General features: G+C 42.3%; 1 protein-coding gene across 1 annotated transcript in view; it reads left to right on the top strand.

Annotated features, from left to right (window-relative positions):
- SIDT2 (SID1 transmembrane family member 2) overlaps nucleotides 1–26,701 on the top strand; it is a 1,446,738-nt gene that overhangs the window by 645,761 nt on the left and 774,276 nt on the right. Inside the window, exons 13-14 of the mRNA XM_044080965.1 lie at nucleotides 7,491–7,584; nucleotides 19,553–19,611. Of these exons, the coding sequence (XP_043936900.1) occupies nucleotides 7,491–7,584; nucleotides 19,553–19,611 (153 nt within the window). The remainder of the gene's footprint in view (nucleotides 1–7,490; nucleotides 7,585–19,552; nucleotides 19,612–26,701) is intronic.

The following is a 26,701-nucleotide window of genomic DNA, read 5'->3' as shown; positions in this document are numbered from 1 at the left end:
GCTTAAATATCAGCAATACTTAATGTTACTGCTTAAACAGAAAATGTTAACAAATTCTGAATGTGCAGAAAACTTTGCAATGTGGTTTTGATTCTCTGGAGGCCTCTTGCAGGGCCACTGTTATGGGTTCTGTCATTAGGCGGCATGCTTGGTTAAAGGAACAGAATCTGTCTGATCATGTTAAAGCAAAATTATTAGATGCTCCATTACAGCATGATACCTTGTTTGGTGTTAAAGCAGAAGGTGTTAAAGAAAATGGAGGACAAAGCGAAATCTATGCAGACAATTAAGGATTTCTTACAGGTGCAGCCACCCAGATTTAGCAGGAACTGGCCTACAAAGAATTGGTCCTTTCCAGTGTCAGACAGGCCACAAAGAGGCAGATACAGATGCCCCAGAGGCAGATCCCAGCCCCAAGGCTCATACAGGCCTAAACAATGGGGTGCTTCTACCTCCAAAAGCAGAGAAGACAAATCACAGCCATACAGGAAACAGTCCCACTGACTTTCCTCTGCCAGAACCAAGCACTTATCTTTTGGCAGCCCCCTTAGGGGTAAAACTAGCACTTTTTTCACAAAATTGGCATATAATCACCCAGGACAAATGGGCCTTGAACATAGTGTCTCAGGGCTATAGGTTCCACTTTCACACCCTGCCAAGGGCAAAAGGTATGCCAGACCTACCACACAATCAATGGGCAGAGGCACAAAAGGAAGTTACATCCCTCATGGACATGAGGGCGATTCATCGAGTACCACAGCAAGAGCAGGGACAAGGATTTTACTTGAGACTTTTCTTGGTACCCAGAAAGGACAAAGCCTGGAGACCAATACTGGTCCTGTCTATTCTAAACACATTTCTGGACGTTCCAAAATTCAAAATGTTGATTCTGCAGCAGCTTCTGCCCATGCTGAGTAAGATGGCTTGGCTTGTAACTTTGGACCTAAAAGAGGCATACCTGCTTGTCCCAATCAGACAGTCTTGCAGAAGATACCTCATATTCATAGCTGGCTCAGTGCACTACCAATTCTCTGCACTGTCCTTTGGCTTATCTACTGCGCCCAGGGTCTTCACAAAATGCCTGGCACCAGTAATTGCATTTTGCAGACAGAGGAATTCAAATATATCCTTACTTGGACGACTGCCTTATTCAAGCAGAGAACAAGGACATTTTACTAAAGCATCTGGTGTTTGTAAAAAGATTACTAACTTGCCTAGGGTACACAGTAAACGAAAAGAAATCAAAACTAGTACCCTCTCAAGAGATAATATTCCTGGGTGCAAGCTTAAATACAACTGCTCAGATGGCTTATCTCACGCCAGGCAAACAAAGGCAACTGACTTCTTACTTCAAAATGTTGGCAACAAAGACCCAGTTATCTGCAAGAAAAATTCTGCAGGCTTTGGGCTTCATGGCATCCTGCATTCTGCTAATTCCATATGCCAGACTGCATATGAGGAAACTACAATGGTATCTAAAAAGTGTTTGGACTCAACATTGCCGCAGCCTGGAAACATTAATTACCCTCATTCCCTGCCTGCAACAGGAGTTTTGATGGTGGGCACAGGCCTGTCACCACAACAAGGGACAGCCATTCACTTTACCCACAGCCAGGCAGTCACTAACAACGGATGCATCAGATTATGCCTGGGGGCCCCCATGGCAGGAAAATGTATTCAGGGCACATGGCCCGCAAGCCAGATGCATCTTCATATCAATCAAAAAGAGATGCTAGCTGTTCAGAATGCCCTGACAGCTTTCAAGGATCTACTTCATACAGGGCAACTACTGATAAAGATGAACAATACTACAGTCATGTGGTACATAAACAAGCAGGGAGGCACACATTCCTACCCCCTCTGCAGACAAGCCATGACTTTGTGGGACACAGCATTGACTTATCAAGTTCACCTGCAAGCACAGTTCGTGCCAGAAAAAATAAATACTCTGGCAGACGAACTAAGCAGAAACCTCATGGATCCCCACGAGTGGAAACTGGATCCACAAGTCTTCAGCATGATAACAAGGAAATGGGGATGCCCAGACATAGATCTATTTGCCTCCCCTCACAACTGCCAACTACAGAGGTTCTGCACAAGGGCTTATCACAAGCAAGCATGGAAAGTGGATGCCTTATCCTTCAGCTGGAAAAAACTAACAGTATATGCCTTTCCTCCACTGTCTCTCCTCCCCGAGGTACTCCTGAAGGTCAGACAAGAGAAGCCAAAAATAATACTGATTGCCCCAGACTAGCCACGCCAGCACTGGTACCCAATCCTAAAGAACTTGTCTCAAGGTCCAGCCGGGACATTGCCTCAAATTTTTCACTTACTGACCCAACAAAACAATCAGATCCTGCACAGCCAACTCAGGACCTTAAATCTGGCTGCATGGCGGATAATGTAGCCATTCAGAACACCCCTTTCTCCAAAGCTGTGATGGATGTTATTTTGGAGGCCAGGAGGCCCAGTTCCAGAAAATCCTATGCAGAAAAATGGAAGAGATTCTGTGCTTGGAACCAGGCACAAGGAATTGACACGTTTGTACCAAATATTGCTCAGATTTTACAATACTTAACTGAGATGCTGGACAAAGGCCTATTCTTTTCATCAATTAAGATCCATGCCTCTGCCATTTCAGCCCATTACAATACGAAACCACCTATCTTTTCTCATCCTTTAATAAGGCAGTACCTCAGAGGGGCCAAAAACATAAGACCTCCAAGGAGAGCACCAATACCTGCATAGGACCTCAGTTACGTCTTGGAAAAACTCACACTGCCTCCTTTTGAGCCAGCCTCAACAGCTGATATAAAATTCTTATCCTGGAAAACAGCTCTGCTTCTAGCAATAACCTCTGCAAGAAGAGTCTCGGAGCTACAGGCACTCATGGCTGTGGAACCTTTATCATTTTCCATCCAGGCAGGGTTTCTCTGAGGATGGACCCGACATTTATGCCTAAGGTGGTGTCCAGTGTGACCCTTAACCAAACCATTCACTTGCCTACCTTTTTTCCAAACCCACAGAACAAGGGTGAGAGACTTCTGCATTCTTTGGACATACACAGACAGCTGCGCTTCTACTTGGACAGAACTAAAGCTTTCAGAAAGACTGATCAACTTTTTGTGGCATATGCTGCAGGATCACAAGGAAAAGCTATCTCAAAACTGACTATTTCAAAATGGATAGGCCATTGCATTAGTTTCTGCTACTCACAGCATGGCAAATCAGTGCCTAAGGGCATTAGGCCACACTCAACCAGAGCAGCAGCCACTTCAGCAGCCTTCCTCAGAGGAGTACCAACCAAAGACATCTTAGAGGCTGCAACTTGGGGTTCAGTGCACACTTTTACAAAGCACTACCACTTACCTCTCTACTCTAAATCCAGAGCAGGCTTTGCCACTGCAGTTCTGCAGGGCCTCATAGCCTCTCCTAATCCTATTTAGCCCAGCCACCCATCCTCAGCTTTGGGATTCAACCCAAGAGTAATGACTGCAACAGTGAAACACGATGAACATAGTACAGTTGTGTACCTACCATAAATGTAGATGTTCGAGTGTATTCACTGTTGCAGTCCAGGTTACCCTCCCACCATCCCTCTTTCTTTTGCTGGGTCGTATCTGTACGTCTCCATTCTATACAACCTATGTGGTGTATTTGCTTGTAGATGAAGGAAATGTTTACTTTAGTGCATGCATGTTTATTGGCATAATTTTTTTAGCCTACCCTTTTGGGGGCACCTGACATCTGGGGCAAGAAAAAGTGAAGAAAATGGCGTCGGCTGCAACTTTTATATACCCCTGGCGCACTGACATCAGGGAAGAGGCGACAGCAACCGATGCCAGACCAAGACTTTGGAATTCAGGCCGACTGCAGGTAGCCTGCCAGCAGGTTAACCCAAGAGTAATGACTGCAACAGTGAATACACTCTAACATCTACATTTATGGTAGGTACACAACTGTACTTTCTGCACCTGTCCAAATCATAATTATGTTGTGCAAAATGTGGAAAACCTCCTCCATGCAGTAAAAGGGTCATACTGAAGCGCACTTGCAGAGTCATCTAAGCAATAGAAGTGGACCTTGAGCAGGCCAAATGCTTATGGACTGTCTGTGTCTGGGGCAGGGCAGTACTGAAGCAGTCCTTTGCAGCTCTCTGGACCTTGGCCAAGGTTTGAGTGGGTAGCCCCTGCATCACCTGGAAAACAAAACCGGGAGGGGGCACAGAAAAAAGGGGGGTGATTACTGAGTAATACCTGTACCACAGTATAGGTACAGAAATGGCTATGGTTAACAATATTGTAATATTTTGCACTTACCAGCTAGGGAACTATGAAGAATCTTATCATGCAAGGAGAGGAGGTGCAGTGAGTTTATGTGCCGAATATTGGAATCATATTCATTGCTGTGATGCTTGGCCAGCATGTTGGTGATGCACCACATGCATCACATACAGCCTGGCAGTTGAGGGAATCTAGCCCTTTCTGTTCAGGTACCACTGTGCCCATGGTCCAGATGGGACACCCTAATGGCAACATGAGTGCAGTCTGTCACGCCAAGCTCCTCAAAGCATGTCATCCCATAGAATTCTGGCTTAGTCCAAAGTTTACACTGGAATGTAGGTACATTGATTCAAATCTGCTAAGAGTATGTTTAGGAATTTTTGATATATCCTAAAGGTAGAAGCCTGAGATATAACTATTCCCTAGTTTGCTTCTGGAAGTTCCTTTGACAAGTATAGTGATGACACACCACATTGCAAGTACTGCTGACAACACCAGTAGTTCATCCCCTTCTTTTTAATCTCATCTATGATTTCTTATCAATTTAGAGTTCACTATTAAGTATAGCAAACTGCAAAAATACCACATCTTCAGGCCCATTCATCTGTTTGGAAACATCATTCCCCCCAAACCTCAAACATATAACATTTTCTGCTTTCTTTGCATTTAAATTAATAAATGAACTCTCTGCCCAATTAAATAAGTGTCCATAAGTATCGCATTCAAGAAACCTAACAATACTAATCCACTTTTTACTGTGGTTAAAAACATTACTCCCTTACCTTTTTAACTTCCCTGTTATCTTTTCCCCCCACTAATGTTGTATAAATAATGTTTGAAACACAGTTCAACACTTTTAACTATTTTAATGGAAGCAAAATTTTACATGCATTGCATTGAGCATCTCATGCAAGTATTATGCAAGGAAAGATAAGTTTAATTACTAAGTGAAATGCTGCCTGTGCAAGTTTAATTGAGAATGAGACTTTCATTTTTAACAATTTTTTTCATTTATTTTAAATTAACACAGTGATGTGATAAAAACTGCATTGCTATTCAAGAATGTGTTGTCTTCTCATATACATATATGGAATGTCACTTATTTGACTAAAACATCTTTAAAATATATAATGTCCACTAAATCCACTAATAATTCTAACAAATGGTTGCTGCTGAAAAGAATAATGGACTGGCTTAACTTGTCAGAAATGTAATTTTTCATCTCTGTCTTTCATTCGTGCACATACCTTAGAAGCTATTAAAAAAATCCACTGCTGAATTTGCCATGTTGTTACTGTCAAACTGAACCATTGTTTATCATTTGTTTTCCCATTTTAAAAGTGAAGAAAAATAGATTTGTGTTTTAAGATAAAGAAAAAAGAAATACATTATATTCTTGTTTTTATTTTGCTGTTAATAACTGCTTTGGTCTTTAAGAAAGTACTACATCTTCCATTTTTTTTCATATTGTCTTTTTGCCTTAATTCCATTCCATTTTTCACATTTCGGTAGTATATTACTTGTATTCATTTTTTTGGACAAAGGAAATTGTTTTATTCAAGCTCTTTAATGTCTTTGCACTGCAAGGTTGAAACATCTGTTCTTGCTGGACATAAGTGACCTGTAATATTGTCTTGTGTTAAAGCTTTAATCAGTGGTCAGCTCAATTTCCTCTTGCCTACGTTCTTTGAAATATGGTCATCACTAGACCTTATTATGTTTGTGCTTTGGGAAGCATTTATTTTGCCCATTTAAGAAGGAATGTGGTGTTAACGTACTAGCGAGAAGCTTGATTTTAGGGATGGCTTTTTCAAGGATCTCTCTGCACCTTCAATCCCATAAGATAAACCTTTGTGTACTTTTAAAATTTGTGGTGACTCTGTTTTAAAAAGATCGCCGTATTGGTTCTTTCCGTACCTTCATATACGCCATATATTTTAAATCTTCCATCATGTTACCCATCCGGGTGTTTTGGTTTGGTAGAAATTATGTTTTGTTGTCTTTATCCTTCATTTTTTAATGTGCATCATGTGGCCCATTGTACTTGTGCTTCCATCCCAAAATTTGCAGGTTTATTCTATTTGATATTACCTTATGACCCCAAGAGTGATGCATACATAATAAATACCCCTCTCTTTTTTTTTTCCACCAGCCTTGTATCATTCCTTTGCTGAACCCTAGTCTTTTACACTGTAGTAAAATTTTACTGTGCTGTGAGCTGTGTAATGTGCTTAAATTTAATTCTGTATTATAATGAAGTTTCATTATATATTTAATTTTTAATAATGTATATGTTCTTGTAAATATTATTTTACTTACTGTCACACCTTGCTAAATGTTGTACATGCAGTCATTGTTAAGTGCCTTAATGACAGTATTGCTCTGTCCCCCTTTGTATTCCTAAGTGAATTTCTTAACTTGTTTTTGTCTTTGCCATTGTTGCTCAGGTCATAGCTGCTATTTAATGGATTTATGAGTTATTTTTTGCATGGACAGAAAGATTACCGTGTAAAATGTCAGTATAATTTACTGAAGAGTTAGTGTAAAAAGTATAGATTGCCCTGAGCCATATATGTCAGAAGGGAGCTCTGTTGGTGGCGAAGTAAACATTTCATAATCTGTGTGTGTTTGGGGATAGGGAAAACAACAGTGGTATCTGCTAACATGAATCTTTGTGTACTCCTAGGAGGTAACCTCCTAAAAAAAAAAAATAGGCGAGTTCTTTCGCAGTGACTGCTTCTTTTGGTGTTCTGTCCCCATTTTTTTCCTGCAGCTACGTCATTTGGTTGTCTATTAATTTCTTGGTCTGTCTGCCCACAATGTCTGCAGCATGTCCATTCACCTGTCTAATTAGCAGTCACTAGACTCCTATCCATTAGGTAAGCCTGAGCAGCTCATTAGGTAGAATGCATGTTAGTAATGAGAGAGCTTCAGTGGGATAGAGTAAGTGGGCCAGTGTAAACATATACAGATGATGTCTTAAAATAAGAAATGACTACGGGAAGAATAAATATGAAGAAAAGCATATTTTGTTCAAGACTTGTAAAGATTCAGAATGCCTTCTGGAGGTCTGAGTTGAAATTTTGATCCCACTGTCTAGCAGTGTAGTGCTATTCTGGTTGTTTTTCTCTAGGCTGTAACTGTTTTGATTATTGATTAATTTTGCAGAGCTGCTAAGATGTATTGTTTCTGTTTGTCCTCATTTAGCTGAGTTGTACGTTGGAAGTGTACTCTTCTGCCTCGGAGTATTCCTGTCTTTCTACCTGCTGACGTTTGTCATCTCTTGCATTGAACAGTGGAGGTAAGGCTGTCTCTCACAGTTGGAATGGTTAATCCAGGAATAAAGATTTAAGGGAAGAAGTGACAAGTAGTAACCATCAGCTGCTTTATGAAATGTGTGGCATTGCCACAATACGTATCACCTTATGACAAGCTATTCATCTAGTCACGTGTATCCTTTTTCACAGCATCTGTAATTTCTGGATCACTACATAAACTCCCACAACTGTGGCAAACATGTAGCTGTCTTGATTTGGCAAAAATTAAGCCACCGTATGGGTCCTGATAATTACAGAAAGGAAAATTAGCTTAGTATTTTGTTTTATATACAGACTGTCTATAGAAATGCCATGCTGCCTAGGAGAACAGAGTGTGTTTGTGCAGATATTCATCATGTTACACTGCTGCAGTCATCACACTTGGGTTATCCTGCCGTCAGGCGGTCCCGCAGTTGGCCAGAGTTCCAAAGTCTTGGTCCGGCGTCGGTTGCTGTCGCTTCTTCCCTGACGTCAGTGCGCCAGGGGTATACAAGAGGCATCCGATGCCATTTTCTTCGGTGTTTCTTGCCGCGCGGTGCCCGAAGCAGAAGCAGTTTGCAAGTGCCGGTCGGCCGACTCCTGAGATTTTCAAATTGAATTTCAGACCGAAGTCTTCAATAAAGCTAAGTACCCCATTGGGGAACCTTCTTGCCTCAGTCCGATGTCAGAAAAAGTTAACAATTGCATTTCTTGTGGGAAGCAAATACCTCATAAGAACTTTCATTCTTATTGTATTCCTTGCCTAGGCCCAGACCACACCATCACAGGTTTTCGGTTTTGTGCTAGGTTTAACAAACAAACTATTAAACGTCGGTTTGATTTCGCCTGACATTATTTTGGTAGGAAATTTAATTATACCATGCCGTCGGAGCAACCGACGACCGGAATGCATAAAAAACGCAAAGATAAGGACAGGCAGCCGAGACTCAAACCAGACTCCGAGGCCTCTGCTAGGCCAGTCGCCAGTTCTCCGGTTTTCAGTGAGGCACCTACGCAGCCCCTGACAACCGCTGATTTAGAACCCCAGGCGGCATCCGATTCCCAAGCGGAGATTGCTAGGCCTCCACAACCTTTACCTTTAGGCCCTTCTGACTCCATGGCTGAAGGAGATTCCGGTGCAGTTGAAACGCCTTCAGTTGCAGAAGGTGCCTTCAGACTGACTACACTCACTATTAAATCCTATGCAAAGCTGAAAACCCCTTTAAAAACAAAGAAGACTGTACAGCAGTCTCCAGTACAAGGCCCCATGCCTAAGAAACAGATGCTTAAGATGGCTGAAGATTTAATTACCCTAATCAGGGGTTCCCATCCCCCTCCTGATAAAAAGCCAAGACAGGAGGAGGACTACACTTCCTCTGACCAGGTTTCAATTTCCTCAGATTCTTCTGAGGAACAGGAATATTCCTTTCCCCCTTATGAAGACTCTGATGCTGAAGAGTCTGTCCCTTCAGCATCTGCCCCAGAAGACTACTCTTTTGGGGAAACTTTACATACCATGAGGGAACATTTCCACTGGGAAGGCCAGGATTACTCTGATTCTAAGAAAAGGTTCCAAGAGTTCCTTTTACTACCCCAGCACAGACCACTTGCTATTCCACCCGTGTTAGACATTGTGGATGATGTTTATTCAGAATCTAGCCTTAACCCAGATTCACTACCTCCTGCATCAGCCAAACCAGACAGATACTACAGAGTCCCTGACTCACACAAATTCATATATAAAAGCCCTGTTGCTGACCCAGTATCCATTTCCCAGGGTCCCAAAGGGGTTAAGGCCTCTATTGCTAAAAATCCTGTACCCTCTGAAAGGGATTCTAGAGCACTAGACAGATGGGGAAAGAAAGTATATACCTCAGCTACTCTAGCTATGAGGGCCTTAAATTGCCAGTTTCACATGCTGAAATATCAACAATATTTGATGTCTCAATTAAAACAAAAAATGATCACACATACAGAACAGCCGGATTACAAGGAAATGCAAGATTTGTTGCATGCAGCTGAACAAGTGGGAAAACATACTTTGCAGTGTGGATTTGATTCATTGGAAGCTTCTTGTAGAGCAGCAGTGACAGGGTCTGTCATACCTAGGCATGCTTGGTTAAAAGAACAAACTTTACCTGATCATGGTAAAGCAAAGTTATTGGATGCACCTTTACAGGAGGATGTTTTATTTGGTGTAAAAGCAGAAGTTGTTTTAAAGAAAATGGAGGATAAGGCAAAATCTATGCAGACGGTCAAGGATTTTTTGCAGGTTCAACCCCCTTGTTTCAGCAGAAATTGCCCAACCAAAAACTGGTCCTTTCCAGCTTCTGCCAGACCACAGAGGGGCAAATACAGATGCCCAAGGGGCGCAGAGGTCAGTCAAAAGGCTCTTACCAGCCTCGACAATGGGGTGCCACAACCCAAAAAGGAGGAGAAGACAGGTCTCAAACTATCAGAAGACAAACACAATGACTTACCCCTCAGACTACCAAGCAAATCCCTCTTGGCAGCTCCCTTGGGAGGAAAACTAGCACTTTTTGCAGACAACTGGCACATCATCACAAAAGACAAATGGGGCCTAAATATTGTATCTCAAGGATACAGATTCCACTTTCACACTTTACCAAGGATAAAAGGAATGCCAAACCTGCCACCAAATCAATGGGCAGAGGCTCAAAAGCAAATTTCAGCTCTCATGGACATGAGAGCCATTCAACAGGTTCCTACACAGAAGCAAGGACAAGGATTTTACTCAAGACTCTTTCTAGTTCCCCGAAAGGACAAAGCCTGGAGACCCATTCTGGACCTTTCAATTCTAAACACATATCTGGAAGTACCCAAATTCAAGATGCTAACACTACAGCAACGTCTTCCCATGCTGGGCAAGAAGGCTTGGCTAGTAACGTTGGACCTCAAGGAGGCATACCTGCATGTCCCTATCAGATAAAATTGCAGAAGATACCTCCGATTTATAGCAGGTTCAACCCATTACCAATTCTCTGCACTGCTCTTTGGCTTATCTACTGCGCCCAGGGTCTTCACAAAATGCCTGGCACCAGTAATTGCATACTGCAGACAAAGAGGAATTCAAATATATCCATACCTGGACGACTGCCTTATTCAAGCAGAAAGCAAGGACATTCTTTTAAAGCATCTGGCATTTGTCAAAAACCTATTAAGTTGCCTAGGGTACACAGTAAACGAAAAGAAGTCAAAACTAGTGCCCTCACAAGACATAATATTCCTGGGTGCCAGCTTAAATACAACGTCCCAGATGGCTCATCTCACGCCAGACAAGCAAGGACAACTGACTCAATACTTCAAAATGATGGCAACAAAGACCCAACTCCCTGCAAGAAAAATTCTGCAGGCCTTGGGATTCATGGCATCTTGCATACTACTAATATCATTTGTAAAACTGCATATGAGGAAATTACAATGGTATCTGAAAAGCGTATGGACTCAACACAGCCACAGCTTGGAAACAATAATTCCACTCATTCCCTGCCTTCAACAGGAGTTTCTATGGTGGGCTCCGGCATATTACCTCAACAAGGGTCAGCCGTTTACCTTACCCACAGCCAGGCAAACTATAACAAGAGATGCATCGGATTGTGCCTGGGGAGCGCACATGGCAGGACAGTGTATTCAGGGCAAATGGTCTGCAGATCAAAGGTATCTACATATCAATCAAAAAGAGATGCTAGCTGTACAAAATTCCCTAACAGCTTTCAAGGACCTCCTACATCCAGGACAACTCCTAATAAAGACGGACAACACCACAGTGATGTGGTACATAAACAAGCAAGGGGGCACACATTCCTACCCCCTATGCATACAAGCAATGACCTTGTGGAACACAGCACTGACCTACCAAGTTCAACTACAAGCAAAATTCCTGCCAGGAAAGAAAAACACATTGGCAGACTATCTAAGCAGAAAAATCATAGATCCTCACGAGTGGAAACTAGATCCACAAGTATTCACAATGATAACTCAAAAATGGGGGAGCCCAGACATAGATCTGTTTGCTTCCCCCCAAAACTACCAACTCAAATTCTGCACAAGGACATACCACACACTAGCTTGGAAAGTGGACGCCCTCTCATTCAGTTGGAAAACATTGACAGTGTATGCCTTTCCTCCACTACCTCTTCTGGCAAAGATGCTGCTGAAAGCCATTTTAGTGAGGCCACAAATGATACTCATTGCTCCAGACTGGCCACACCAACACTGGTATCCAATACTAAGGAACATTGCTCAAGGCCCACCATGGATTTTACCTCCAATTCCTCACCTGCTCACTCAGTAAAACAATCAGATTCTACACAGCCAGCTCAAGACTTTAAATCTGGCTGCATGGCAAATTATCTAAACAACCAGTCAACACTTCTCTCTAAAGCTGTGATGGATGTCATTCTGGAGGCCAGGAGGCCCAGTACCAGGAAAGCTTATTCAGACAAATGGAAAAGATTTTGCGTCTGGAACCAGGCTAAAGGCCAAGATCCCCTTGTCCCAAATATTCCTCAGATTCTTCAATATTTAACTGAGATGTTGCACAAAGGACTTTCCTTTTCATCTATTAAGATCCACACCTCAGCTATTTCAGCTCAATACAACACGGATCCTCCTATATTTTCACATCCATTACTAAGACAGTTCCTCAGAGGGGCTAAGAACATAAGACCGCCCCGGAGAGCACCAACACCAACTTGGGATCTCATCTTTGTTTTGGAAAAACTTACACTACCGCCCTTTGAACCAGCATTTACAGCTGATCTACAGTTTCTATCATGGAAAACTGCCCTGCTGCTAGCAATAACTTCAGCACGAAGAGTCTCAGAGCTACAGGCCCTAATGGCAGTGGAGCCTTTCATCATTTTTCATCAAGACAGAGTCTCTTTACGAACTAACCCTTCCTTTATGCCAAAGGTGGTATCCAGTGTGGCCCTAAACCAAACCATTCATTTGCCCACCTTTTATCCAAGCCCCCAGAACAAAGGGGAAAGGCTCCTACACTCTTTGGATAGTCACAGGCAATTACGTTACTACTTGGATAAAACTAAGGCTTTCAGAAAATCTGACCAGCTCTTTGTATCCTATGCCGCAGGATCACAAGGAAAGGCTGTCTCAAAATAGACCATTTCAAAATGGGATAGGACATTGTATCCGTTTCTGCTACACAAACCATGGGAAACCTGTACCTGGTAACATCAGGCCCCATTCCACCAGGGCTACAGCAACATCAACAGCCTTCCTCAGATGGGTACCAACCAAGGATATTTTGGAGGCTGCAACTTGGAGTTCAGTGCACACCTTTACCAAGCACTATCACTTATCTCTATACTCTAAAACCAGAGCTGGCTTTGCCACTGCAGTTCTGCAGGGCCTACTAGCCTCTCCAATCCCTGTTTAATTTCACCACCCATCCTTAGCTTTGGGATTCAACCCAAGTGTGATGACTGTAGCAGTGTAACACGATGAACATAGTACAGTTTTGTACCTACCATAAATGTAGATGTTCGAGTGTTCACACTGCTGCAGTCCAGGTTACCCTCCCTCCATCCCCTCTGCCCTAGCTGAACTTTTCTATACCTTTTCTATCCTGTACAACATTTGTGGTGTATTTGCTTGTAACTGAAGGTATTCCTTTTATTCCTTTTACATGTTTTATTAGCAATATGTATTGCCTACCTATTTGGGGGCACCTGACATCTGGGGCAAGAAAAACTGAAGAAAATGGCGTTGGGTGCCCCTTATATACCCCTGGCGCACTGACATCAGGGAAGAAGCGACAGCAACAGACACCGGACCAAGACTTTGGAACTCTGGCCGACTGCGGGACCACCTGACGGCAGGATAACCCAAGTGTGATGACTGCAGCAGTGTGAACACTCGAACATCTACATTTATGGTAGGTACAAAACTGTACTATGGTGGGACACCCAGCTGCAGCAGCGTACAAAAACTGTAGATTTTGCCTAGGCTGAAGTACTAAACAAGTAGTAGATGTTCTTCGTGTTTCACTGTTGCAGTCATTACATTTGAGTAATCTGCTGGCAGTTTGCCCTCAGTTGGCCTGATTAACAAATTCTTGGGTCCTGCGTCGGTTGCTGTCCCTTCTTCCATGACGTCAGGGGTATAAAACATGCAGTCGATGGCATTACATCAGTCTTTCTTGCCGCGTGGTGCCGGAAGCAGAAGCAGTTTGCAAGTGCCCGTCGGCAGACTCCTGAAATTTTCGTTTTCGAGTTCCAGAACCGAAGTCAAATAAAAAGCTAAGTACCCCGTTGGGTAAACTTTTTTTCTTGCTCCTTACCAATGCCAGTAAAAGTTAATAATTGCATTATTTATGGGAAGCAAATACCTCATAAGGATTTTCAGTTGTACTGTACTCCTTGCCTAGGCCCTGACCACAGCGTACCTTGCTGTCGGTTTTGTACTAAATTTAATCAATGCACTATTAAACGTCGGTATATTTTTGCTTCTAAATATTTTGGCTAATGCTTTAATTATCCAGAAATGTCATTGGTTAGCAATCCGACTACTGGAATACCTAAAAAATGCAAAGAAAAAGACAGAGACAGGCCGTTGAGGTCCAAAACTGATGATGCTTCTCCTAAGCCAGTCGCTAGTTCGCCGGTACTCAGTGAGGTGCTTTCTCAGCCCCTAATACCCACTACTTCTGATTGACAGGCCTCTACTGAGACCCATTCGGAGTCAGGTATGCCGCGAGATGCTTCAATTATGGAACCCACAGATGTCTCTACCTTAGATGGGTCTGGAGCCCCTGTGCAGGCACTGGCTTCTGAGGGTGTTTTCAGGCCTACAGATTTGTATATTTGACCGATGCCATCTTCAAAACTAAGGCCAAAATCTAAACCTATGTCTAAAAAAACTACGCCTGGGCCACATGTGCAGGCCCCTATGCCTAAATAACAAATGATCAAAATGGCTGAAGATCTAATTACTCTGATCAGAGGTAGTCAACCCCCCCCCCCCCCCAAGAGACCTAGGCAAGACATTGATTATGAATCTTCTGAACAGGATTCTATTTCTTCTGACTCTTCTAATGAACAGGATTTGTCTATACCTACTTATGAGGACTCTGATGCAGAAGATTCCATTCCTTCTGCTTCTCCCCCTGAGGATTTTTCTTTTGGGGAAACTTTACATACCTTAAGGGAACATTTCCACTGGGAAAGTCAGGATTTCTCTAAATCTAAAAAGAGACTTAGGGATTTTCTTCTTCTTCCTCAGCTTAGGCCTTTGGCTATACCTCCTGTTCTAGACATTGTTGTTGATTTTTCAGAATCTAGTATGGCACCTGATTCTCTGCCTCCGGCTCCTTGTAAGCTGGACAGATACTACAGGGTTCCTGACTCACACAAATTCCTTTTCAAAAATCCTGTTGCAGATCCTGAAACCATTTCTCGGGGTCCCAAGGGCATTGGGGCTTCTACTGCTAAAAATCCTACCCCTTCTGATAGAGATTCCAGGGCGCTGGATAGATGGGGTAAGAAAGTTTACACTTCTGCAACCTTGGCAGTCAGGGCTTTAAACTATCAATGTCATATGCTTAAATATCAACAGCATATCATGTGACTGCTTAAACAGAAAATTATGTTAATTTCTGACTGTGTGGAACATAAAGATTTACAGGATCTATTGCATTCAGCTGAACAAGTTGGAAAACATACTTTGCAATGTGGTTTTGATTCTTTGGAAGCCTCTGCCAGGGCTGCTGTAACTGGGTCTGTGCTAAGAAGGCATGCTTGGCTCAAAGAGCAAACTCTGCCTAATCATGTTAAAGCAAAATTGTTGGATGCTCCTTTACAACAGGACCGTCTCTTTGGTAATAAGGCTGAAGAAGTTTTAAAAAAAGATGGAAGATAAAGCTAAATCTATGCAAACTGTGAAAGATTTCTTACAAGTGCAACCTCCAAGATTTAGTAGGCACTGGCCTACTAAGAACTGGTCCTTTCCAGTTCCTTCGAGAGCCACTCAAGTCAGACCCAGACATTCCAAAGGCTCCAGGTTTCTGTCACAAGGGACTTTTAGAACAAAACAATGGGGTGCCTCCTCCTCCTCCAAATCTTGAAACAACAACACACCTCCCTATAGTAAGCAGTCTCAATGACTTCCCTCTACACTTACCAAGCACTTACCTTTTAGCTGCTCCTTTCGGGGGAAAACTGGGACTTCATGGAAGAAACTGGCAACTTGTAACCCAGGACAAATGGGTTTTAAATATAGTATCCTAGGGATACAGACATGCGTGAATGGGCGTTCCTTCGTGGAAGGTTGTGCGTTAGGCCCGGCAAGCCAGTACGTAAAAATCTACTGCCAATCATTAGCGGACCGGAGTTCCGCTGTGGCGACCCCTAACCGGGAAAAGCCAAAAGACACAAACAAACAAATCCTAGGGATACAGATTTCATTTCCACATTTTGCCAATCACAAAGGGATGGCCAGACCTGCCACCAAATCAGTGGGCAGAGGCCCAGAAACAAGTACCGTCCCTCATGAACATGGGGGCTATTCATCCAGTACCAGAAGAGGAAAAGAGACCAGGTTTCTATTCAAGACTTTTCCCTGGTACCCAGAAAAGAGAAATCATGGCGTCCAATTCTGGACTTATCTACTCTAAACACATTTCTGGACATTCCAAAATTCAAGGTGCTGACTCTTCAACAGTTACTTCCTATGCTAGGCAAAGATGCCTGGTTGGTAATGCTAGACTTAAGAGGCTTACCTGTATATCCCAGTCAGGAAATCTTGCAGAAGATATCTCCATTTCAAAGCAGGCTACTTGCATTACCAGTTCTCTGCACTGCCCTTTGGCCTATCTACTGCGCCCAGGGTCTTCACAAAGTGCCTGGCTCCAGTAATTGCATTTTGCAGGCAAAGAAATATTCAGATATATCCATACCTCGACGATTGTCTAATTCAGGCAGAAAACAGGGACATTCTTGTAAAACTTCTGGCGTTTGTAAAAAGTGTTCTAACTTGTCTAGGGTACACTATAAAATGAAAAGAAATCACAACTGGTACCTTCTCAAAAAATTAAATTCCTGGGTGCAAGCTTGAATACAACTGCCCAGATTGCTTACCCTTACGCCAGAAAGGCAAATTCATTTGGCAGCTTACTTCAAACAGGTGGCCACAAAAACCCTGCTATCTGCAAGACAAATTCTGCAAGCCTTGGGGTTCATGGCCTCCTGCATTGTTCTAATTCCATATGCAAGACTGCATATGAGGAAACTTCAGTGGTATTTAAAAAGTTTATGGAGTCATCATTGTCACAGCCTGGAAACAATGATTCCTATCATACCTTGCCTGCAACTAGAGTTTCTGTGGTGGACAGAGGCCTGCCACCAAAACATGGGACTGACATTCACTCCACCCCCTGCTGCCCAAACCCTAACTACAGACACATCAGACTATGCTTGGGGGGGCTGATCTGGCAGGGAAGTGCATTCAGGGCAAATGGAGCCCAAATCAAATGCACCTTCATATCAATCAAAAATAAATGCTAGCTGTACAGAATGCACTGACAGCCTTCAAGGACTACTTTCATCCAGGACAATTAATGATAGACAGACAACACCACAGTTATGTGGTACATAAACAAGCAGGGAGGTACACATTCGTACCCCCTTTGCAGACTAGCAGTGCATTGTGGAACACGGCCTTGACCTATCAAATACAACTACAAGCTCAATTCCTGTCAGGAAAGCTGAATATTCTGGCAGACGAACTAAGCAGAAATCTCATGGACCCACATGAATGGAAACTGGAACCACGGATTTTCAACATGTTGACACGCAAATGGGGGAGTCCAGACATAAATTTTTTTGCCTCACCCCAGAACTATCAGTTGGACAAATTCTGCACAAGAACTCATCACAAAAAAGCCTGGAAAGTGGATGCTGTATCCTTCAGCTGGAAAAATCTATCAGTCTATGCCTTTCCCCCTCTGCCTCTGATCTCCAAAGTTCTACTAAAAGTCAAACAGGACAGACCAGAAATGATTTTGATTGCTCCAGACTGGCCTCGCCAACACTGGTACCCACTCCTGCGCAGTGTGTCACATCTTGCACCGTGGCACCTGCCTCAGACCCTTACTTACTGTTTCAGCAGAACAACCAAATTCTGCATGCTCTGTTCCAAACTTTGAATCTGGCAGCGTGACTAATCACCTAAATTCACCCTTAGCATCCCTCAGCAAACCTGTGCTGGATATCATTTTGGAGGCAAGAAGGCCTAGTACTAGAAAATCTTATGCTGACAAATGGAAAAGATTCTGTGCCTGGAATCATTCACAAGGGATAAGCACAGCAGTGCCCAATATTCCTCAGATTTTACAATACTGAACTGAGATGCTTCACAAGGGCCTGTCCTTTTCTTCCATAAAAATCCATGCCTCAGCCATTTCAGCTCATTACAACACAGAACCTCCCCTCTTCTCTCATCCTCTGCTAAAGCAGTATCTCAGAGGGGCAAAAAACTTAAGACCACCCAGGAGAGCTCCAACCCTTGCCTGAGACCTCAATTTTGTATTGAAAAAACTCAATCTCCATCCTTTCGAGCCAGCTGCTACTGCAGACTTAAAATTTCTATCCTGGAAATCAGCTTTCCTTTTAGCAGTCACTTCAGCTAGAAGGATTTCCGAATTACAGGCTCTTATGGCAGTGTAGCCTTTCATCATTTTTCACGTGGGCAGGGTGTCTCTCAGGACCAATCCATCCTTCATGCCTAAGGTGGTATCCAGTGTGGCTCTTAATCAGATCATTCATGTGCCAACTTTCTTTCCCAATCCACAGAACAAGGGGGAACGGATTCTGCATTCATTGGATGTACACAGACAACTTAGATTTTACTTAAACAGGACAAAATCTCAAAGAAAATCTGAACAACTACTGGTGGCATTTGCTGCAGGGGCAGAGGGAAAGGCTATTTCAAAGCAGACTATTTCCAAATGGATAAGCCATTGTATTAGTTTCTGCTATATTCACCATGGTAAAACTATCCCCCAGGGGAGCAGATCTCATTCCACCAGGGCTGCATCTACTTCTACAGCCTTTCTCAGAGGTGTTCCTACCAGAGACATATTAGAAGCTGCTACCTGGAGCGAAGTTCATACGTTCACCAAACATTATCATTTACCTTTCTCCTCTAAATCCAGAGCTAGCTTTGCCACTGCTGTCCTGCAGGGCCTTATAGCTGGTCCTAATGCTGGGCCTTATAGCTGGTCCTAATGCTGTATAATTTCCTCCACCCTACCATAGCTTTGGGAATCTACCCAAATGTAGTGACTGCAACAGTGAAACACGAACAACTTAGTACAGTTGTGTACACTTAACATAAATGTAGATGTTCAAGTGTATTCACTGTTGTGGTCCTGGTTACCCTCCCTCCAGCCCCCTATTTTTCTCCGACTATACCTGTACTTTCTTTGACTATGCTTATAAGCCCTTTTGGTGTATTTGCTTTTGGAATTGAAGGTATATTTTTAGTGTTTTTAATTTTATTTGCTCCCCATTTGGGGGGACCTGACATCTGGGGTAAGAAAAACTGATGTAATGGCGTTGGCTGCATGTTTTATACCCCTGACATCATGGGAGAAGGGACAGCAACCGACGCAGGACCCAAGACTTCGTTAATCAGGCCGACTGAGGGCAACCTGCCAACAGATTACCCAAATGTAATGACTGCAACAGTGAATACACTCGAACATCTACATTTATGGTATGTGTACACAACTGTACTTTACGTAAAGTGGACTTAACAGCACTCCTGTAAAGCACATTCACTGCATTGTTTTAGAGTACATTGCCCATCCTTGGGATTATAATGCAAGTTTTTGAAAGATGGAAAAGTAAGCAGTCACTAAAAGTGTGCTTCAAAAATAAGTAATGTTTTTAAACTATTTTTTTAAAAGCTTTCATTTTTTTTTTCATATTTTAGGCAACAGAAGAAAGGGGGATTGTTGACAGCAGTGATTGGCACATCACCAGATGAGAAAGGTAACATAGTGACAGTTGTGTGTCATAATTAAAGACATTTGGCAGAAGCAGTCTGAGGGTGTGTGTATTGGGTATGTTTGGAGCAGCAGGGCTTGTCTGTCAGTGTGAAATGCTATGAAGATTTGAAATGTTCTGAAAATTTAATTATGCCCAGCTAATTCTTTGGCAGCAGTCATTGTATTTAGGATTTGGAGTATAATAAAAACTCCTGTTGCATAGAGCACATGCTTCATGACATATTTGAGGTGAGAAATTAATTTTGTGATGATCTATTAGGTAAAGACTGGATAAAACAGACTGACCAAATGATGCTTCAGAAAAAAGTTCTTACCTACATTTCAATGTTGTTTGTCTATCTTGGTAGTTATTAGGATGCAGGAGCTGCAACCCTGTAATGGAGAAGGATGCAAGCATGAAAATAAGGTTAAAGTTTACTTGACTATTTTGGTTATTCTTCCCAGAAGAATGGTTGTTGCCTTGCACTGTACTGAAATTTGTAAACAGGCTGCATTTACTTTTTTAACTTAAGAATTTGTATTACTCTTTTGGTTTGTGGGATGATGAATAACTATGTCATTTGAATTTGGGGTGGAAGCTGAGAAATATGACTTACCGTTGTACACCCAGAGTTTGTGATGAGAGGTAGTTTAGTAATTTGATTAATTTAGCATGATATTCAGCTGTGCCTTTGACTTCATTCACTAACAGAGTAGTGATGGGTCTAATAAAGCAGAAGTATGAAATTGTTGACATTCAGAATGTGTGTGTATCAGTGGCACACTCCTGAATTAAAGCCTCATGCATGCTGTAGTAGCGTTCAGAAATGTGTAGCTTTCCTTGCAGATGGCTTATTGCCCGGAATGTGTGCATATTATTGCTATACCATTGTAAGTGTCAGTATTTTTTGCTGCTATCTTGACAGTGTTTAACATTCTGCCATGTATTTCTGAAGTGATAGCAGTTTTCTGTGTCTCCTACCCCCACTTGAGTTTAAGCAGGAAACGTGTTTAAAACTGATGCTAAGCTATTGCTTTTTGAAAGAATTAAACATGCTTTTATGCTTGGTATCCCAAATGTTCATTCAGTCATAATCAGTGTTAAAAACCTCGAAATATATTTGCAAGCAGAGCCTTTAGTGACCTTTAATGTTGCCTTTATTGGCATCATAGCAAATTAGCTCTTTTGTTTGTAGGAGGTTCCTAGGCTAATGACCCTAGGGACCTTACAAGCCTAGCCAAGTTTTACCCTTATTTCCACGATCAGCACCTATCACCCCTGCCCAAGAGGGACATATGTAGAACCCCTGGAGTGAATTTATGGTTACCCATCCAGTTGTACAGATTACGTTTGAAGATGACCAGTGAGGTGCCCTCCTTGACATGAAGTGGGAGTCTGTTCCAAAGGTGTGGCAACCTCTGGGAGACAAATATGTCCCCCTGGCAGGTTCTGTTAATGTCATATATCCGGTTACGGCCATTAGAGTGAGTAACCCATGTACCATTTGACTTCCGGATATGCAGCATTTCCAGTAAAGCAGGGTCAGAGATTGCCTTATATGCAAGGCAGGGCTCGTCTCTGAGTAGTCTGTATGAAACAGAATAAAGTGAAATTGATTTCAGATGATCCTCTTAGGACAGATGCTGAAGACCTTGCATTTTCCTTGTGAGGAACCTTTGTGGTCTCTCCAGTTGCTGCAGGTGCTTGGAAAGGTACATGCCAAAAGGGGCATTGCATTCAGTTATTGGCTGATGAGAGAAGAGTACAGGGAGGTTATAACTTTTTTCTGGAGACAATGCCTTTACTTATGAGATGAACAATATAGAATGCCCTTCTTACCACTGTGGAGACATGGTGATCAAAGGTAAAGTTGCTGTCAACCTGTGTGCCCAGGTCTCTCACCACTGAATGCGTACTTAGGGTGTTATTGATGTAGTAGTTAGCAGGAACATCGCTGTTAGCGAAAGGGATGATGATACATTTTTTTACATTGAGTTTAAGGGCATGACTTTGGCACCAATTATTTGTTTGTGTAAGATCCTCTTGTAGGATGTTGACATCATTTGGAGATTCTATAACCACTCCCAATTGGCTCGAGTTGGAGACTGTGGGACAGCTGTCTACCATTTGGAATGCAGTCTGCCTTCTGTGTGTTATTGTTGTGCACTGAATTTTATTTGTGTTGTATGAGATTAGTAAGAATAGAAAATGCGCATCATCTGTCTGCAGTGTTGCACAGAGGTTAAAGGCTATATGAGCCATTGGCAAGTGCAGTCCCTGCTATATGGTGTTAGATTCTTGTGGTTTCCACCTGTATGCTGTGTGACTTTTGAAATTCTTTGTTAACTTAGGTTGGGGGTTTCTGCTTGCATTATAATCTGTGCTGGTCACATTTTTTAATCATTTTGCTCATCTTCCGAGTGGTTGGCTGCTGAGATTCACCTGCATAAATCAGCTGACAAAAGCTGATTTAAGTATACTTTTCTCTCCACTTATTTAAGATATATATTTGTAGATAATTGTTTCACTTGAATACTGTACTCTGTCTAGCTGCAGTTAGTTGCCTGAAGTGTGAAAAAGTGTAGCCATCTGGATACATGGAAAGTTGTTAGACTGCTTTTGAAATTCTGTGTTAACTTAGCCTGGGGGTTTCTGCTTGCATTATAATCTGTACTGGTCACAAAAATCATTCTGCTCATCTTCCAAGTGGTTGGCTGCTGAGATTCACCTGCATAAATCAACTGACAAAAGATGATTTAAGTATACTTTTTCTGCACTTATTTAAGATTAGATATTTGTAGATAATTGTTTCACTTGAATACTGTACTCCTTGTCTGGCTGCAGTTAGATGTTCTTCGTGTTTCACTGTTGTAGTCATTACATTTTGGTCATTTGCTGACAGGTTGCCCTCAGTCGGCCTTATTAACAGAGTCTTGTGTCCTGTGTCGGTTGTTGTCCCTTCTTCCATGATGTCAGGTCATCAGGGGTATAAAACATGCAGCCGATGCCATTACATCAGTCTTTCTTGCCGAGCGGTGCCTGAAGCAGAAGCAGTTCGCAAGTGCCGGTCGGCCGACTCCTGAAATTTTTTGTTTTTGAGTTTCAGAATCGAAGTCTTCAACTAAAAGCTAAGTACCCCGTTGGGGAAACTTTTTCTTGCTCCTTACCGATGTCAGTAAAAGTTAATAATTGCATTACTTGTGGGAAGCAAATACCTCATAAGGATTTTCATCTGTACTGTATTCTTTGCCTATGCCCTGACCACAACGTACCTTGCTGTCGGTTTTGTGCTAAATTTAATCAACGCCCTATTAAACGTCGGTATATTTTTGCTTCTAAATATTTTGGCTCACAATTTAATTATCCAAAAATGTCGGTTAGCAATCCGACTACCGGAATACCTAAAAAACGCAAAGAAAAAGACAGAGACAGACCGTCACGGTCCAAAACTGACTACGACGCTTCTCCTAAACCAGTGGCCAGTTCACCAGTACTCAGTGAGACCCTGATAACCACCAATTCTGATTCGCAGGTCTCTACTGAGACTCATTTGGAGTCCGGTATGCCGCGAGATGCTACAGTTATGGAACCCGCGGATGTCTCTACCTTAGATGGGTCCGGAGCCGCTGTGCAGGCACTGGCTTCTGAGGGTGTTTTCAGGCCTACAGATTTGTATATTAGACTAAAGCCATCTTCAAAACTAAGGCCAAAGTCTAAATCTCTGTGTAAAAAACCGATGCCTGGGCCACATGTGCAGGCTCCTATGCCTAAAAAACAAATGATCAAAATGGCTGAAGATTTAATTATTCTGATCAGGGGTAGTCAACCCTCTCAATCTAAGAGGCCTAGGCAAGACATTGATTATGACTCTTCTGAACAGGATTATATTTCTTCTGACTCTTCTAATGAACAGGATTTCTCTATACCTACTTATGAGGATTCTAATGCAGAAGATTCCATTCCTTCTGCTTTTCCACCTGAGAATTTTTTTGGGGGAAACTTTACATACCTTAAGGGAACATTTTCACTGGGAAGGTCAGGATTTCTCTAAATCTAAAAAGAGACTAAGGGATTTTCTTCTTCCTCAGCATCGGCCTTTGGCTATACCTCCTGTTCTAGACATTGTTGATGATGTTTTTTCAGAATCCAGTATGGCTCCTGATTCTCTGCCTCCGGCTCCTTGTAAACCAGACAGATACTACAGGGTTCCTGACTCCCACAAATTCCTTTTCAAAAATCCTATTGAAGATCCTGAAACCATTTCTCAGGGTCCCAAGCGTGTTAAGGCCTCTACTGCTAAAAATCCTATCCCTTCTGATAGAAATTCCAGGGCGCTGGATAAATAGGATAAGAAGGTTTACACTTCTGCAACCTTGGCAATCAGGGCTTTAAACTGTGAATTTCATATGCTTAAATATCAACAGCATATCATGGGACTGCTTAAACAGAAAATTATGTTAATTTCTGACTGTGTGGAAAATAAAGATTTACAGGATTTATTGCATTCAGCTGAATTAGTTGGAAAACATACTTTGCAATGTGGTGGTTTTGATTCTTTGGAGGCCTCTTGCAGGGCTGCTGTAACTGGGTCTGTGTTAGGAAGGCATGCTTGGCTGAAAGAGCATACTCTGCCTAATCATGTCAAAGCAAAATTGTTGGATGCTCCTTTACAACAGGACCATCCCTTTGGTAATAAGGCTAAAGAAGTTTTAAAAAAGATGGAAGGTAAAGCTAAATCTATGCAAACTGTGAAAGATTTCTTACAAGTGCAACCTCCAAGATTTAGAACAAACTCCCAACAACTAAGAATACGCACTATAAAATCAGTTAGGAACTCAGCTAATTTTTGTCATTATAAATTTAACAATAGACTGGACACCCCTTAAACAACTACCCCTTAATGATGCTGTACTATAATAGCACCTTCCTTCACATACTTAATACACCAGCTCCCATTTGTATGAAAAGAATCAAAAGGAACTCAGCACCATGGCACTCTAAGGAGTGTAAACACCTGATGAAACAAAGGGACCTAGCCTGGTCAACTTGGAAACAAAACAAAAGTGAAGAAAATCATGTTAATTTCAAAACACAACGTAACAAAGTGACAAAACTAATCAACAGAGATAAGCAGTCATATTATTCCTAGATTCAACTCCTGCATAAAATCAACCCCAGTAAATTTTGACACTCCATATCTTCTCTACTTAACCCTGGAAGAAATGAAAACCACACACTATCATCTGATACCCCTCCATCATAAATAGCCAAAAACTTTAACAAGCACTTTGTAAAATCAATTTTGGATCTACTAACACCCCTAATGCTGGACCCCACCCTTTCCCACCCTTCAACCTATTCAGACACCAACCCCAGACCATCAGCTACTTCTAACCCTGTCATTATTTGCCCCTTTACTCAACAAAATGCCATACAAACCCCATTCTCATTTCAGCCCATACCCACTGACACCATTAAGAAACTGCTACAAAAAGTAAAACCCTCCTCTCCCTCAGCTGACAATCTCCCACCATACTTCCTCAAACTCAGTAGCCTACCCAATCAGTATCCATATAAATAGGTTTTTATCTGAATCAGAAGTACCTACCGTACGGAAACATTCGCACATCACCCCCATCCACAAAGGGGCCGACTCTTTTGATCCTTCCAATTTCCATCCCATATCTATTTGGTCACCCATGTCCTAAATTCTCGAGAGAGGTATCCATCAGCAGGTAATGCAATATCTATTGCAAAATAAGCTTTTAACCAAAACCCAAAATGTCTTCCGACCTAGCCACAGCACAGCTACAGCCCTGTTATCTTTTACAGACACCGTGAACAAGGCCAGAGATGCAGGATGCTATACAGCCTCTGTATTCCTGGATCTCTTCAAGGCTTTTGACCCAGTGTCTCACCCCTTACTTTTGAACACACTCTCTAACTTAGGCTTCTCACATAACACAGTAAAATGGTTTCAGAGCTACCTCAAGGATCATAAACAAGCAGTGAAATGGTCCAACGAACTCTCACCCTTTTTCCACAACCCTACTGGAGTCCCTCAAGGCTCCATCCTAGGACCCCCCTACTCTTCAGCATTTTCACAAACAACCTTCACACTGCCTCGCACCCTGGGACCCTCAATCAATACACTGATGATTCCACCATAATCTGCACTCCTCAGTCACTACCAGAACTACTTTCTTAAAACTCAACAGTCCTTTACTAGAGTCGAAGCCTGGCTAAGAAATGCCCAACTCTTTCTTAATCCAAAGAAGTCAAAACTAGTACTCTTTCATCCCCAAAACACCTTCCTTGTCACTGATCATTTCAACATCCTTGCATCTGACAACACTGCCATAGAAAGAGTGCAGGAAACCAAACTTCTAGTTATCATTGACAAATTTTAATTTGACCTCCCCATATACAGCAGAATATGAAGAAAAGTTATTAAAAACTGGGACTGTTATATAGAAACAAACATTTCTTTACTGCAGCAACCAAAACTACCGTGGCAAAAACATTTTTACTTCTCCCCCTTCTTTATGGTGCCCTTATCTTAACTAGCTTACAAACTTCTACCCTAAGCAAGATAGAACAGTGCTACAACAAAGTTTGCCAACAACTCTAAATATTGCACACACCACTGTAAACCACTCCTAGAATTAAACTGTCTTGAACTCCCCAACCAACTTGCCCTTATTCAGCTATCCACCTTACACAACCTTATTTTCAGGCTTACCGCCTAGCCTGCACTTGCCAGTGTAGTCGCACCTTACACCCCAAATTGAGCCCTACTATCAGAAGACAAAAATCATTTAGCTATCTCAAAACCCACAAGAAAACCAGGTCACTCTCTGTATTCATACTGTCACTATACTTTGGAATTCACCACCTCTAGCTGCCAGGTCTATGCTTGGTATAATCCATTTCAGAGCCTGTTTAAAAAATCATCTCAAAAATAATGGCTCTGCTCCTGCATAAAGCCTGCCAAATGTTCAGGTCTTTCTCTTCCACACTAGCCTCATCATCCTGTTCTCTCACATTTCAATCCCTCACAGACTGCAATATCGTAAGGCTCTTCTAACTCCTC

The sequence above is a fragment of the Protopterus annectens genome, chromosome 8.part0 (genome assembly GCF_019279795.1).
Source record: "Protopterus annectens isolate FY-2018-M chromosome 8.part0, PAN1.0, whole genome shotgun sequence".
Classification (NCBI taxonomy): Eukaryota; Metazoa; Chordata; order Ceratodontiformes; family Protopteridae; genus Protopterus; species Protopterus annectens.
This window is presented reverse-complemented; position numbering and strand designations above follow the sequence as displayed.